Here is a 15,931-nt window from a genome sequence, read left to right as displayed (position 1 = left end):
GTAGAGGCTGTCAAGAGGTCCTCGGAAACTCAGCGTGCCACCCGGGTCAGAGCCGGGCGGCAGGCCCTAGGATGTAGGCCGCCACACTCACCCCAAACGCGGAGGGCCCTCCCACCCCTACTGCATTCTGGGACGCGTAGTCCCAAAGCGGCCCTTTTCAAGAGGGCTGGGAGCACAAACAAGGAATAACAAGAGCGGGGTACACTGGGAACCACGGCGCCAGGGCGGGGACTCAGGAAAGCGGACACGCGATGCTTCCTGGGAGTTGAAGTCCAGAGTTTGCCTCCGCCGTGAAACCGGGTCCGGGAGTGGAGAGTGGCCGGGCGCCGGAGTGCAGCCTGCTGGGCATTGTAGTCCTTGTGCCCGCCGCCCCGGGCCTTCTTGGGGGGCCTGGCCGTCGCAGGACTACCATCCCCAGAAGCCTTTGCGCAGTTAGCAGGCGGGGCGGGGCGGGAGGCTGGGGTGCCGCCTCCTCTGCAACGCCGGGGCTGGAGTCTTAGAACCCAGGGCCCGCAGGGGTCCCCGCGGCCGCCGCGATGCAGAAATACGAGAAACTGGAGAAGATTGGGGAAGGTAATGGAACCTCGAGCTGTTCCTGCAAGGTCTTCTTCCGCAGACCCTTCGGCATTCCTTGCAGCCCTGACTCCCCCGCCGTCAGCGATACCTACGGGCTCCGATCTGAGCCCTGGGAGAAGCCCTGGCCGCTGAGCTCCACACTCCGTGCAGACACCAATCGTGCCCACCTTAGCATTCCCCGCAGTGTCCCGCTCCCAACCGCGGCACTTCCTGCATACCCCACCCCTAGTCTCAGCACCAGTTGCAAACCTCACCTCGACCCCCAGCCTCAGTTCGCTGCAGACCTCCAACCTCAGCATTTTTACAGGCCCCCATCCCTCTCCCAGACCTCCTCATTATTTCCAGACGCTCCCGGAGCACCGCTTCATAATAGACTTTAACCCGGAGGACCTGCCCCTCCCCACCTGCCATACCCCACTCACAAACCCATTTCACGCCCACCTTCACCTTGAAACCCTTCCCTAGCTCGCCCTGGCCGCCCCCTCCCGGGAAGGATTCCTGGGGTGTGAAGCATGACGTCACCCTTTCCCTCACCCCTGACCTCCTTCCCCAGGCACCTATGGAACAGTGTTCAAGGCCAAGAACCGGGAGACCCATGAAATTGTGGCTCTGAAACGGGTGAGGCTGGATGATGACGACGAGGTAGGATTGGGGACTCCTGGGGGGCAGGGGGGCCCCCCCGAACGGGAAGGGTCGGGGCCTGGGCCCCATGGGTAGGCCCTGACCGCGGTCCCCTGGCTCCCAACCCTGTGTAGGGTGTGCCGAGCTCTGCCCTCCGGGAGATCTGCCTACTCAAGGAGCTAAAGCACAAGAACATTGTGAGGTGTGTGTGCAGCGGCGGCCGGGGCTCGGGCCGGGCCGGGACAGGGGCGCCACTGGGGTGCCAGGGCAGTCTGGGGCCTGACTGAGCCCTCCCTTCTCCTTAGGCTTCACGACGTCCTGCACAGTGACAAGAAGCTGACTTTGGTCTTTGAATTCTGTGATCAGGTGAAAGGGGGGCTCGGGAAGTAGGAGGGTGTCGGAGCTTAGACTGGGACTAAATTCCGTCCCGTCCTCCCATCCCCGTCCATTTTTAGGACCTGAAGAAGTATTTTGACAGCTGCAATGGTGACCTCGATCCTGAGATTGTGAAGGTTAGGGGGGTTGTCCTGGGGACGCTGAGGCTGGGCTGGGTCTGCGTTCAGTCTAAGTGGGCCCTGGGGTGTCTCAAAGAATGGGTAAACCCTGTTTCTGCCCTCCTGTCTCAGGGAGCATTTCCATGAGGTCTGCTTTCACTTTCACCTGCACAGTAACCTCCGAGGGTATTTGTACTCGAGAGCCAAGAAAAGGAGGCTCACAGGGATGTGTATCATTCATTCAGTCAAAACTGAGTGTTTAGCTCCAGGTACTGCTCTAGGCCCAGACCTAGCACCCTGACCCAGGGGAAGCAAGTCCTGAGTAATACTGTAGTGGTGTATTTGTGTTGTGTTTGTGGTTTTGGTGTGTGAGCTCAGATGTGGCCCAGCAGGGGCCATCAGCATGGGCGGGGAAGGCTGCAAAGCCCACCAGGTTGCAGGGTCCTGAAAAGTGGGCATCAGGGCCAGCTGGTTCCCTGTTGTACTTGTTGCCGGAACCTGGCACAGCAGGTCCTCAAGGTGAAGGCCAACGTCCTACCGAGCTTTGTGATGCAGGTTGGGTGGGCTGTGGGGCCTAGCAGGGACCAAGACCCTCCTGCAGCAGTCAGCCTCACAATCCAGCATACCTGTGCCCTCCTCCCTGCCCCTCCCCAGTCCTTCCTCTTCCAGCTGCTGAAAGGCCTGGGATTCTGTCACAGCCGTAATGTGCTGCACAGGGACCTGAAGCCCCAGAACCTGCTCATAAATAGGGTACGGCTCCGGGGAGGGAGGGAGAACAGGGAGGCCACAGCTGGGGGTTGGGAGCACCAGCAGGTGCAGGACTGGGAGAGGGGAGCTAGAGCCCACCCCAGGACTCTTTGAAAGGCTTTCTCCATGTCCTCTTAGAATGGAGAGCTGAAATTGGCTGATTTTGGCTTGGCTCGGGCCTTTGGAATCCCAGTCCGCTGTTACTCCGCGGAGGTGAGCTGGGGTGGGACGTGTGGCCGGGCGGGCGGGCGGGCGTCACCAGTGAACGGCTCTCGACTCCCATTCTCCACCTGAGCCTTCTGCTCAGACCTCCTCCCAGCCTCTAAGTGGGGGTCCCCGTGCGCGGGGTCTTTTCCAGGTGGTCACGCTGTGGTACCGCCCGCCGGATGTCCTCTTTGGGGCAAAGCTGTATTCTACATCCATCGACATGTGGTCGGCTGGCTGCATCTTTGCAGGTTACGTGCTGGGGCCCTGGAGAGGCACATTTTCTCTCCCATTTGTGTTGACAAGCGTCTAGAGGGACCCCTCTGGGACCAGGGGTGGAAGGCACAGGGGTGCCTGGAGAAAGGGGTCCTCCTGTGTCGTGGCTCATCCCTCGTCCCCCTCCCAGAGCTGGCCAATGCTGGGCGGCCTCTTTTCCCTGGCAACGACGTGGACGACCAGCTGAAGAGGATCTTCCGATATCCTTTCGCTTCCCTCGCCCTTCGTTCTCTTGCCTGCTGTCCTCTCCTCCCTCTGGAAGGGGAGTGGGCAGGGAGCTTAGCGCAGGGGTGCAGGTGACAATGGCCCGGGCCAGGGTGGTGGTGTCCTGATGGTCCCTGTGTAGGGAGGGTGTGCCGGAGCGCAGCCAAGCGGATGCCGCTCAGGTGGGAGTTTAATCCTTAGGACAGAGCCAGGAGGAGCAGAGGGACTTTGGAGGAGAAGGAGAAAAAAAACCTATTCATTAAAAACACAGACTAAGCCGAAACGGTGGCACATGCTTGTCATCCCAGCATTCAGGAGGCTGAGACAGGAGGATCGCGGTTCGCGGACAGCCTCAGTTACTTAGTGAGGCCCTTTGCAACTCAGTGAGAACCTGTTTCAAAATAAAGAATAAAGGCCGGGCGTGGTGGCACACGCTTGTAATCCCAGTGCTTGGGAGGGTGAAACAGGAGGATCACACAGGTTCAAAGCTAGCCTCAGTTAATTAGTAAAGCTCTCAGCAACTTAGTGAGACCCTGTTTCCAAATAAAGTATAAAATAGGTCTGGGAATATAGCCTGGAGGTAGAAAAGCCCCTGTGTCCACCCCCAGTACCCCCCCAAAAGAAAGGAAAGAAAGAAAGAAAGAATAAAGGCTGGGCGTGGTGGCGCACACTTGTAATCCCAGCATTCGGGAGGCTGAGACAGGAGGATCGTGGTCTGCGGACAGTCTCAGCTACTTAGTGAGGCCCTCTGCAACTCAGTGAGACCCGGATTAAAAATAAAGAACAAAACATAGGGCAGGGGGTGTAGTTTGGAGGTAGAATGCCCCTGGGTTCCATCCCCAGACCCGCAAAATAAATAAATAAATAAATAAATGGACTAAAAAGTAGGTCTGGAGGTGTAGCTTGGAGGTACAATGCCCCTGGGTTCCATCCCTAGTACTGAAAACAATAAAAAAAATAAAATAAAAGAATAAAAAATAGGGCTGGGGGTGTCACTTGGAGGTAGAATACCCTGGGGTTCTATGTTCTATCCCCAATACCACAAAAAAAGCAAAAACAAAATCCCACAGACATCAGGGTTTGGGGTAAATTAACACTTATCACATGCCTGGCCCACCCATGGAACTGGGTGGGTATGGGAGTCCGCACGCTGCCTGCTTATCTTGAGCTGGGGATAGATGAGGACAGGGTGAGGGGAGGGAGGGCAAACGTGGGGAAGCCGGCCCTGGGAAGAAAGGGGCAGGTGCAGCCCTTCCCACCATAACCCTTGACCCCGTGGACACGCTGCTGGGGACACCGACCGAGGAGCAGTGGCCCGCCATGACCAAGCTGCCAGACTACAAGGTGTGACGGGGACTGGGGAGAGCATGGTCCATCAGAGGCCATTTTACTTCCCAGCAGCCTCTATTCTCCACACCCCTGGTCCAACTCTCTCTGCCCCTCCACAGCCCTACCCAATGTACCCGGCCACAACGTCCCTGGTGAATGTCGTGCCCAAGCTTAATGCCACAGGGAGGGACCTGCTGCAGGTAGGTGGCTGGGTAGAGGGTGGGGCCGGGACACCTGCCAGGGGACCAGGGCTCTAGCAGCCAATGCAGCCTGAGCCTGGCACCCCTCTCCTCCCTCCTGTCTCTAGAACCTCCTGAAATGTAACCCCGTCCAGCGTGTCTCAGCAGAGGAGGCCCTGCAGCACCCCTACTTCTCTGACTTCTGTCCCCCCTAAGTCCCGAGCCCCCGGTGTGCCAGGCTGGGGCCTGGCTTATTTAAGCCCCCTCGTGGGAGGGGAGGAGAGGGGTGCTGAGCTCCAGATGTGCTGGGCCCAGCCAGGGTCGCGGTGCCCTGGCCGTGGTCTTCACTCCCTCCGTGGACTTTATTTAATTTCATAAATTGGCTCCTTTCCCACAGTCTGCTGATGTGGTGGGGCGGGTCTGAAAGGGGCTGGGGGATCCCTGCTCCTCTTTCCCACCCCCTATAATCCTCTTCCGGCTCAGGCACACACGGCTGTCCGCTCCTTGTCTGCTGTCCTAAGTGGCCCGAGGCTCGGGGCTGGAGGCCATGACCCTTGCTGTGTCCTCCCCTGTGGGGTCAGGACAGCGCTGGCCCTGCACCTGGCCTTCTGCACTCATGCACCCATCTTCCATATGCCCTGGAGAGCCTAACACCGTCCCTAGGGCCTAGGCAGCTAGTGTGTGAGAACAAAGATGGGCTTCTAGCCTTCTCTGCATCGCCCGGTACCCAGGACTGCGGGCTCCGACACAAGAAACCCAACCATGTGGTTCCATGAAGATCACCTCCTCCGTCCCTGACTTGCCATTTAGCAGTGGTTGGGGTAGGGCAAAGGAGGAGGGAGGGCGGGCCCCCGCCTCCCTCTTTCAAGCTGGGGCCGCCTGCTCCCCTGGGGATTTGGGGGATGGAAGACGTGTTCCCACGGAGACAGGTTGTATGCCTGGTCCCAAATGTGAGAAGAAGAACTGGCCTTCGGAGGCAGGAAACCAGCTTGTGTTATTAGAAGTGGAAAAGCCCTTCCGTCGCCCCTTTTCCTGCACCCCAGTTGTTGCTGGGCTCTGGGTCAGAGCCTTGTCTGGCTGTACCCTGAGAGTGCGGTCAGTACGCAGCTCATCCCTACTGACCATGACCCTTCTGTGTGTCACACCTGAACTCTGGGCCTGGCAGAAGACTGTCTTCTGATGTCATCTGATAAATTCATTCACACCGAGGTGCAAGTGACTGATATCCTCTTCCTGCCGTCCTCTCCCAGAGACCCGTGAGTGCCACCTGGGGCCCAGCCCCACCAAAGCAGCGCCCAGCGCACAGTGGCTGGCTGGGGCTTCCTGCGCAGAGGAGGGCGGGCCGGGCTGCCCTCTACCTTGTAAGAGCAATGCCCGAGGCCGTTGCGTTAAAGCTTTATTTGGGGGTGAAGACTTTGAGCAGAGATGCCCGGGTTGGCCACGCCAGGATGTCGAGGCACAGCCTGAGGTCACAGCATGTCTAGAGCCGAGTGACGAGGTAGCAGGTGCGGTGGGAAGCAGACAGAGTCTTGGTGACAGCACCGGGCGGGGCGGGGGGCCTGGGGAGACAGGCTACAGCGCTGGTGCGGGAGGCCTTCGCCTGTCCCGCTTCTGCCCCCCTAAACCTAAACCTCACCTTCTGGACCTGCCCTGGCCCTCCTCCCTCCACCTTAGGGGGCCTTTGGTGTTACCTGGGGCCCAGGCTGAGGTGGGGCACGTGGGTCCGATGGCTGCCCAGCCCTTCCTGAAGCTGTGGAGGCAGGAGAGGGTCAGAGGTGGGGAGGGCCGACTCTCCCTCCCAGGGACCAGCCAGGGTCACTGCGCACACCTCCCCCCACCTCACTCTAGGGAAGTGTTCTAGGTTGGGGAGGGAGCCTAGCACCCTGCTAGAGGTGGCACGGGAAGAAAGGCTCTTACCAGATTGGTGCTGGAGTGCCTTTGGGTGCGCTTTCGGTTCCAGAAATACCCCAGGACCCTGTCTCGGAAGACCTGGGGACAGGTAGGGGGAGGTAGCCGCTGTCCCTCCCTGCGCCCTGGCGCCTGGCCCTCTCGCCCGGCCAGGCCCCGCCCACCTCGCATAGGTAGTCCAGGATCTCAAGGATGGTGAGCAGGCTGGCCCCAATGAACAGCCCCATCTGGCCCCCAATGTCACCTGTGGAGACAGGCGCCTGGATCAACGCACAGCCCCCACGCGCCCACCCCCCAGCCCCGAAACTGGGCGCGCACCCAGCAGCTCCGACACTTCATAGGCCTTCTTCTGCTCCACCGTCTCATAGTTGAGGGCCTCAAAGAAGACGTCCAGCACGAGCACGTTTTCCCTGGGGGTAGAAGGAGGCCTGGGCGTTGGCTGGAGACCCTGCGGGTGCCAACGGCAGGGCACAGGTGTGGGCTTCTGGCACCCCTCCAGGATCCTGGGAAGGGTGCCACTCTCCCGGGCACAGGTCACAAGCTTAGGCAGTGTGTCCAGAGTCCCAGAGCCCGAGGTGACAGGACTGCCCCGTGGCACTCCCCCGGGGCCCTGGGCTCAGCTGGCTGGAGGAGGGCGCCCTCCCGCTCACGCGATGTAGGCCTCGCTGCGGTTGTATTTCCGGGCCAGGTAGCGGGCGGCGGCACGGCTGGGGATGCGCACCATGGAGAGCTCCTTGGCGTAGCGCGTGCTGGCGCACGGGTTGGGGCAGGCGCACGCGTCCTTCCGCAGCATGGCGTCTGCGGGCCACCCAGGCTGGGGTCAGGGCCTGGGCCAGGGTGCACGGGGTGGGGCCCGGGGGGAGGGAGGCGTCGCCTTACCTAGCGCCGCGTTGGCACAGTCCTTGTATTGCTGGGGGCTGCACACCGGCGCTCCGCCTGGGTGGGTGGAGGAGGCTCTGCAGAAACCCAGCGCCCCCTGGACTCCCCGCCCTGGGACACGGACCCACCCCTGGCTCTTACCCGGCGTATGCAGCATCCGACAGCCGCACTTCCGAGCCACGTAGCGGGACTCGCAGGCCAGGCGACAGCCCATTAGGCTGTATGGAGGGCTAGGGCTGGGGCTGGGGCCGGGGCTGGGGGACAAGGGGTCCGAGAGCTCCGGCTCAAAGTCGGGGTCCAGAGATGTGGAGCTGCAGTCGCCCCAGGGCGGTGGCAGGAAGCTCAGCTATGGGAGGTCAGGGTTAAGGAGGCTTCTGGGAGAGCGCGAGAGGTCACTGGGGTTCAGCCCAGGGGACGGCGGGGAGGGGGCTGGGCCTGGGGGAGGTGTGGCAGCGCAGGCCAGGGTACTTGCTGCTGCTGGCAGGACACGAAAGTCTGGTAGCCCGGAGCTGCTCCGAAGCCCAGCTGGTCGATGATGGGGGGCTCCTCCTGACTGTGGATCTGCACTTTAATCCCCACCTCGAACGGGGTCTCCTCTGTGGGGAGGGGCCTTTGAGGCCTGGTGCCTTGCTTGGCAGCCCCTTCCCCCCAGGATTGCCAAGAACCAGCCCTGCCACTTTCATAGCAAGGACATGCTTACTTAGGGCCCCTTGCCTCGCCCTACTTATTTATTTATATTTGCAATACTGGGGAATAAACCCAAGGGAATTCTACCTCCCCGCCCCCCCCCTTTTTTGCTGTACTGGGGATGGAACCCAGGGGCATTCTACCTCTGAGCTACACCCCTAGCCCTATTTTTTTATTCTTTATTTTGAAACAAGGTCTCACTAAATTGCAGAAGTCTCCGTAAGTAACTGAGGCTATCTGAGATTCACATCCTCCTGTCTGTCTCCCAAATGCTGGGATTACAAATGTGCGCCCCTACGCCCAGCACCAGCCCGTGTGTGTGTGTGTGTGTGTGTGTGTGTGTGTGTGTGATACTGGGGGTGGAACCCAGGGGCTTTTCTACCTCTGGGCTAATACTCCCAGACCTATTTTATACTTTATTTGGAAACAGGGTCTCACTAAATTGCTGAGAGCCTAAGTAGCTGAAGCTGGCTTTGAACCTGTGATCCTCCAGTCTCAGCCTCCCAAGTGCTGGGATTATAAGCGTGCACCACCACACCTGGCACCAGCCCTATTTTTTATTCTTTACTTTTGAAACAAGGGCTCATAAAGTTGTGGAAGGTCTCACTCAGTAACAAGCAGGCTGTGAACCTGCCATCTATCTACCTGTCTCCACCTCCCAAGTCCTGGGGTTACAAGCATGTGGCACCATAACTGGCTTACTTTTTATTTTGAAACAAGGTATCGCTAGGTTGATGAGAGTCTTACTACTTGCTGAGGCTATCCTTGAACCTGTAAGCCTCCTGTCTCCACTTTCTAAGTACCTTGAACCTGTAAGCCTCCTGTCTCCGCTTTCTAAGTACAGGGATTAGAAGCGTGGGCCACCTAGCCCAGCTAACCAGACTTTTTTTTTTCTTCCCAGTACTGAAACCTGAGAACTTTCTACCTCTAAGCTACAGCCCCAACCTTATTTTTTAGTCTTTATTTTGAAACAGGGTTTCACTGAGTTGCAGAGGGCCTCACTAAGTAGCTGAGGCTGGCTGTGAACCACGATCCTCCTGTTTCAGCCTCCCAAATGCTGGGATTACAAGTGTGCGCCACCGCGCCCGGCTTCCCAGACTCTTTTTTAAGCTGCTCAGGCTGGCCTCAAACTTGCAGTCTTCCCTCTTCAGCCTCCCCAGTAGCTGGGATTCCAGGCTTGCCCCATCTCATGCCGCTCCCCTGGCCTTTTGCACCCCACCTGTGCCCCATCCTCATGCCTCTGCTCCGTCCCCGTGTCCCTCCCTCCCCAAACTCCACAGGTGTGTGCGCCCCTTACCGGTTTCCTTCCACACTGGCAGATACTCCTCCTGCTGCACGTCCAGCATGATCTCCAGCCCGTTGCCTGCACCTCCCTTGGAAGTACTGAGCAGCTCCGTCCCGGGGGCGCCTGAGTTGAAGGTGTAGCACTGCCCCATCCGGGTGAAGACCTGGGCACACGGCAGCAGCCCTCTCCAACTGCTCCCCTCTCCTGCTCCGCTCGCTCAGGTTCCCCCTTTGCGTGCCGACGTCCACATCTCTGCTTTGCTTTTCCCCAGCACTGGGGATGGAACCCAGGACCTCTGAGCTACACCCCCAGCCCCATTTTTTAAATTTTTTAAAAATATTTATTTATTTGGTGGTACTGGGGTTCCTGGAAGCCCTTCTACCTTCGGGCTACACTCCCAGACCTATTTTTATATTTTTATTTGGAAACGGGGTCTCTTAAGCCAGCGCGGCTGGCTTCGAACCTGTGGGATCCTCCTGTCTCTGCCTCCCAAGCGTGGGGATGACAAGCGTGCGCCACCACGCCCGGCTATTCTTTATTTTGAAACCGGGTCTCACTGAGTTGCAGAGGGCCTCACTAAGTAGCCAAGGCTGTTCGTGAATTCGGATCCTCCTGTCTCAGCCTCCTGAATTCTGGGATTACAAGCGTGCGCCACTGTACCCGGCTTGAAGCCCCCAGCCCCACAGGCAGACACGTGGAGTTGGGCCCCCTGAGGTGCTCACCTATCACCCCAACTCCTCCAACCCCCAGCTCCCACCAAAGCCCAGTGCACAGCCCATCGGGCTAGTGTTTCTTCAGTGATGGGGTAAAAGAAAGTAGACCAGGCACCCTCCTCGGGCTGCAGAACATGGAAGAGGGAGAGGAAAGCAGGCTCCCTCCTCTTGGCAGAGACAAGGGTCTGCTGCCTCCCTGGAGACCCCCTCCAGTCGTAGGAGGTGGGGAGAGGCCCCCAGGAGCACCCCTTCCTGGGCTGAACAGAATGGAGGGCAGGGCGTGGAGCCATGGCCCGCAGGAAGGAAGGGAGCTGTGGGCAGAGGGTGTGGAGGCTCGCTGACTTTGGGGGGCCCGGGCTGCAAGGCTGGGGAGCGTAAGCAGCTGAGCAGGACCGGTGACTCACCACGGTGAAGTTCTCGGGCCCACAGGGCTGGCCACGGTAGTGACAGTCCAGTAGCATGTCCTCTATGGAGTGGCCAGCACGGGCGTAGAGCTGGCCCATGTCGAAGGTGGGACTGGGCATGAAGCCGGGCGGTGCGGGGGGCCGGCCCAGGGCACGCAGGAAGGCGGCGTGCTCGGCTGGGTCCAGGCCCAGCAGGGCCGGCCCAACCCAGTGCAGGTCGTTGGGAGTGAGGCGGGAGCGGCGCAGCGCGTTGAAGTTACACAGGGTGACGGCCGGGAAGGTGAGCTGGTGGCTCTCACACTCGTCCAGGGTGGTCTCGTGGTGGAACTCCCCGTAGTAGCGCACCCGCTCGGCCACCTGGTAGAGGAAGGCGGCCAGGGACAGCAGCACAGCTGCAGCCCACAGCCCCCGGCGCAGGCTCAGGCCGCCGGGGCCGAAGACGTGGGCCAGCCCGTGCAGCGTGCAGCTGCTGGCGAACACACGGATGTCCGAAGCCGGCCGCGGGGCCTCCTCCAGGCCCGAGGGGGGCTTCATGGCCGGACCCCAGGGAGGGGCCCAGGGCCTGTGGGGCTTGGAGGAGAGAGAGAGGGTGGGTTGGGGACTGGCGGGGATAGAAACAGGCTTTGGGGTGCCAGGCAGGTGAGGCCAGGCAAGGAGGGGAGAGGGCAGGAGGGGAGCGGAGACAGGTGGGGAGGCACTGGCCTGGCGGGCCTGGGTGAGGTGGCCTGTGGGGTCCAGCTCGGCCTCCCTGGGAAACAGGCAGTGGCTCCGCGGGGCTCGGTGCTGGGCTGGGGCCCCTAAGTAAAGACCAAGCAGGGTGCAGGCTGGCTGCGGAGCAGTGTGTCGGGTGTGCTGGGCTGGGCTGGGCTGCTACTGCTGCTGAGGATTGGGTTTCAGCTGCAAGGGGGGTAAGGGGGCCGCAGAGCAGTTCTGGGGGTGGGGAGGTCCCTGAGGCCCCAGGCAGAGCCATTAGTGCAGCCCTGGGGGGGGGGCATGCTGTCAGAGACCAGAGGCGCCAGGAGGAAACCACAGCGGTCCTGGGAAAAGCTTGAAGGGAGCCCAGAGGTTAGTTGGGGCTGGGGTGATGCTGGGGTTGGGGTGCCTTTGGGGCTCTCTGGGTTCCCATTGCAGCCCCTGCACACCTCGGTGCAGCCCTCCCGGCTTTGGTCTCTTCTGCCTCCCCACCAGCCGCACCTGGGATCATTTGTTCTTTCTAGAGTAGCCCTGGCTCTTGCCCAAGCTGGAGGGTGGTGGGAGGTCTGGCATCAGCAGGCCTGAGTCTCCTTGTGCCCCAGCATCCCGGCTTCCATGGGATGGCCAGGCTCTCCTTAGATCCCACACACAGGGACGAAACCCCTCATTTTTATTTCTTTATTTATTTATTTATCTCGGCACTGGGCTGAGGCTGGCTTCGAACCTGTGCAATCCTCCTGTCTCAGCCTCCCAAATACGGGGATTACAAGCGTGCGCCACTATGCCCGGCTCCTAATTAAATTCTTTATTTTGAAACAGGGTCTAAGTTGTGGATGGCCTCACAAGTTGCTGAGGCTGGCTGTGAACCTGCGATTCTCCTGTCTCAGCCTCAACTCCCTCGTTTTTATTTATTTATTTTTGTAATTATTTTTGTGGTACTGAGGATGGAACCCAGGGGCATTGTACCTCTGAGCTACACCCCCAGCCCTATTTTTTAGTTTTTATTTTTGAAGCAGGGTCTCACTGAGTTGCGAAGGGCCTAAGTAGCTGAGGCTGTCCACAGACTGCACTCCTTGGTTTCAGCCTCCCGAATGCTCCACCACTTCGGCTATAAACCCCTGATTTTAAAAAGTGGCCATAAATTAGGCTTCATGGCGCACGCTTGTAATCCCAGCATTTGGGAGGCTGAGACAGGAAGATTATGGTTCGTGGACAGCCTCAGCTACTTAGTGAGGCCCTCCGCAACTTAGTGAAACCGTTTACAAATAATGAATTAAAACTAGGGTTGGGATGTAGCTTAGAGGTACAATGCCCCTGGGTTCCATCCCCAGTACTGAAAATAAAGGGGGGGCATATAGCCAGGCACAGTGGTGCATGCCTGTAATCCTACCACTTGGGAGGCTGATACAGGAGGATCACAGGTTCAAGACCAGCCCCAGCAATTTACAAAAGACCCTTAACAACTTAGTGAGACTCTGTTTAAAAGTAAAAAAATAAGATAGAGCTGGGAGTGTAACTCGGAGATAGAATGCTGCTGGGTTAATTCCTAGTCACACACACACACACACACACACACACACACACACACACGCGCACACGCGCTATGCTGACTGCATAGCTGGGCACGGTGGTGCATGCCTATAATTTCAGTACTTAGGAGGTTGAGACAGGAGGTTTGCAGATTTTGAAGCCAGCCTGAGCAACTTAGTTGAGACCCTGTTTCAAAATAAAAAATTGAACCCAGAGGTAGAATTCCCAGTAACTCTCCTCCAAGTAAGTGAGAAGTGGCTGCACACCATGTGTTTTGTTTTGTTTGGCACTGGGGATGGAACCCAGTGGCATTCTATCTCTAGCTACAACCCCAGCCCTATTTTATTATTTTAAAATAGTCTCACTAAGTTGCAGAGGGCCCAAGTTGCTAAGGCTGACGTAGAACCTGTGATTCTCATGTCTCAGCCTCCCAAGCACTGGCATTACAAGCATGGGCCACCATGTCCAGCTGTGCCTTGTTATTTTTTTTGGGTGTGGTACTGGGAATGGAACCCAGGGGCATCCTACCTCTGAGCTACACCCACAGCCCTTCTTATTTAATTAAATAATTGATTTATTTTGGTGCTGGCACTAGAACTCAGGGGTCTTCTACCTCTAGGCTATACCCTCAAACCTATTTTATTAGGAATCGGGGTCTCATTAAGTTGCTGAGGCTAGCTTTAAACCTATGGTCCTCCTGACTCAGCCTCTCAAATACTGGGATTACAAGCATGTACCACCATGCCTAGATTTGTGTGTGTGTGTGTGTGTGTGTGTGTGTGTGTGTGTGTGTGTGTGTGTGTGTTACTGGGGATGGAACCCAGGGGCATTCTACCTCTGAGCTATGCCCCAGCCCTATTTTTTATTCTTTATTTTGAAACAGGGTCTCACGGAGTTGCAAAGGACCTCGCTAAGTAGCTGAGGCTGGCCATGAACCACAATCCTCTGATCTCAGCCTTCCAAATGCTGGGATGACAAGCGTGCGCCACCACGCCCAACTATTTTTTTGTTGTTGTTTTGGAACAGGATCTCACAAGGTTTTGAGAGCCCTACAACATTGCTATGCTATCCTGGGATTAGAGGGGCTTCCCACCATGCCTGGTTTGGGCTGTGGTTTATTCAACCACTCCCCCTGCTGAAGACCATTAGGGGGTTTCCAGTTTTGTTTTGACCTCAGTACTTTACTTCCCTTTTGTGTGTGTGGCACTGGGGGTGGAACCCAGAGGCTTTCTACCTCCGGGCTATACTCCCAGACCTTTTTTACATTTTATTTGGAAACAGGGTCTCACTAAGTTGCTGAGAGCCTCACTAGGTAGCTGAGGCTGGCTTCAAACCTGTGCGATCCTCCTGTCTCAGCCTCCCAAGTACTGGGATTACAAGCGTGCGCCACCACGCCTGGCTCAACCTTTTTCTTTTTTTTGAAACAGGGTCTGATAGCTTGCTGAGGCTGGCTTCAAAGTTGAGATCTTTCAGTCTCAACCACCCAGGTACTGGGATTGCAGGCAAGAGCTCTTGCCTGGCTTTCAGTCTACCAGTGTTCCAATACCATTACTCAGATGTAAATACTGGGAAATAGAATCGCTAGGTCAATTTTTTGCACATCAGTAATTTGATAGATGTCACCCAATTCTCCCTACGGCAGTGTTGCCATTTTGTGTTTCCAACAGTGCCGGGGAATGGAGCATGCGTGCTGGTTCCCAAGAGCTTTTCTGAAGGACTATGCCCTTGAGCCAGCGCTGTGGCCCTCAAGAGGGCAAAGCCTGCACTTGATCTGACTCCAGATGCTTCCAATGATCCAGAAAGGTGTAGAGCCCAGGTGACTTCTGGTGGTTGGAGCAGACACCTTTAAAACCAGTCACTGTCCCAGCCTCTGCACTCGCTGGGACAAGGAGCTGAGTGGAAGGGCTGGCCCTGGGGACTGCCAGGCCTGAGCTTTATTGGTGTCAAACTCAGTGCTGGTGAAGCACTCACCTGGCCCCGTGTCTGGGACTTGGGCAACACCGCCCCGTAGGCCCGACAGAAAGCAGGCTTATCTCCACTAACCTGCCGCAATTTATCTCTCCCCCACCTCTGAGAAGTGTTGGAGGCCAGCAGGTTCCTTTCGGTGGCTTCTGGCCATGAACAGGAGGGACACCGTTCCAACTGAAAGGTCACACTGTGCTCCCTCCGATAGCCTGTCCTGAGTCTACAGGCCCGGGGGACGCGCGCTGTCGCTGGCTTGGTGGCATGTGTGTAATACTTTGGAAGGAATGTGGTAAGGGGGTTGGTAGCACTGATGTGCTTGCTTTCCAAGGGTGCCATACCAATTTTTAAGTGGCTGTCACAAGTCTGCCTGTTTAACTCATGGAGGAGGCTTTCAGGAGCAACCACTGCCAGGCTGCTGGTCTTGGAACTGAGCAGCTGGCAGAGGGAGGTGGAGGGAAGGTCACGGGCTAGGGAGCTCAGGTGTGCCAGGGGGTCCATGACTTCCCCAGCGGGTGGGAGGACAGCCCAGGAGAGGCCATCCAGGAGGCAGGAGGCCTAACAGCTGGCATCGGTGTCTTGTGCACCTGAATCTGGTGGCGGGGTGTGTGAAGCAAGGAGGTATCTGGCTGGCTGCCTGTGAGGGAGCTCGGCCTCTGATCAGTCAGGACGCAAGATACCAAGCCGGGGTGCTGTGGCTCTGGGCATGTTTCTAACCTCGCCATGAACCTTTGAGCAATCATGCTCGAGCCCTGCTGCCTCCTGCTCAATCTGCACTACCTCCACTGCCCCAGAGAGATGGACCACCTCTGTGCCCCAGGGAAAACCCCAAATGGTGGCTGGTCCTGAAGGTGCGGCACAGGCACCTCCCTCCCCCAGCCTGGAGAGTAGGGATCCATGGAACCCCACAGCCTGGATATGGCTGGACAGGGCAGACTCAGCCTCAAGGCTGCCACCAGCCCTGGAGTAGGTGAGGGCTGGAGCACGTGGTCCTTACCGCTTCTGGCCTGGGGCCTTTACGTGTGCCTTCCTTAGACACTTGAGTGCCAACTGGGGCCCAGGCTTGCCTGCCTCACTCAGTTTGGGGGTGTGAGCTCGTCACTAGGGATTCTGGACTGCCTGTCCTAGGCGAGGCCCCTGGTACACCTTCTCCACAAGCCTGCTATTTCTCCAGTTGATTTTTGTACCATCCTTTGCAGTAACTGCTCCCTGTTGGTTCTGTACCTGTTGGCACTGTGGA

General features: G+C 57.9%; 2 protein-coding genes across 3 annotated transcripts; one reads left to right on the top strand and one right to left on the bottom strand.

Moving 5' to 3' along the window:
• Nucleotides 1-536: 536 nt before the first annotated feature.
• CDK5 (cyclin dependent kinase 5) lies at nucleotides 537-4,845 on the top strand (the record flags this gene model as incomplete). 2 transcript variants are annotated; one of them, XM_080701360.1, is made up of 12 exons in its annotated part: nucleotides 537-573; nucleotides 1,130-1,218; nucleotides 1,332-1,399; nucleotides 1,503-1,563; nucleotides 1,653-1,709; nucleotides 2,346-2,441; nucleotides 2,577-2,651; nucleotides 2,797-2,893; nucleotides 3,049-3,118; nucleotides 4,406-4,466; nucleotides 4,571-4,651; nucleotides 4,759-4,845. In XM_080701360.1, 12 exons carry the CDS (start codon nucleotides 537-539, stop codon nucleotides 4,843-4,845), a joined length of 879 nt encoding a protein of 292 aa, XP_080557486.1. The 2 variants fall into 2 exon arrangements, with proteins under 2 accessions (XP_080557486.1, XP_080557487.1); XM_080701361.1 differs by lacking the exon at nucleotides 2,346-2,441.
• A 1,265-nt stretch (nucleotides 4,846-6,110) lies between these two features.
• On the bottom strand, nucleotides 6,111-11,040 carry ASIC3 (acid sensing ion channel subunit 3; the record flags this gene model as incomplete). The annotated part of the gene is made up of 11 exons (XM_080701460.1): nucleotides 6,111-6,189; nucleotides 6,322-6,380; nucleotides 6,548-6,619; nucleotides 6,703-6,782; nucleotides 6,857-6,948; nucleotides 7,189-7,336; nucleotides 7,418-7,474; nucleotides 7,559-7,763; nucleotides 7,886-8,013; nucleotides 9,402-9,552; nucleotides 10,507-11,040. 11 exons carry the CDS (start codon nucleotides 11,038-11,040, stop codon nucleotides 6,111-6,113), a joined length of 1,605 nt encoding a protein of 534 aa, XP_080557586.1.
• Between the last annotated feature and the right edge of the window lie 4,891 nt (nucleotides 11,041-15,931).

The sequence above is a fragment of the Muscardinus avellanarius genome (assembly GCF_963383645.1).
Source record: "Muscardinus avellanarius genome assembly, chromosome: 9".
In the NCBI taxonomy this organism is placed as follows: Eukaryota; Metazoa; Chordata; class Mammalia; order Rodentia; family Gliridae; genus Muscardinus; species Muscardinus avellanarius.
Note: the sequence above shows the minus strand (reverse complement) of the source record. Positions and strands in the feature narration are given on the sequence as shown.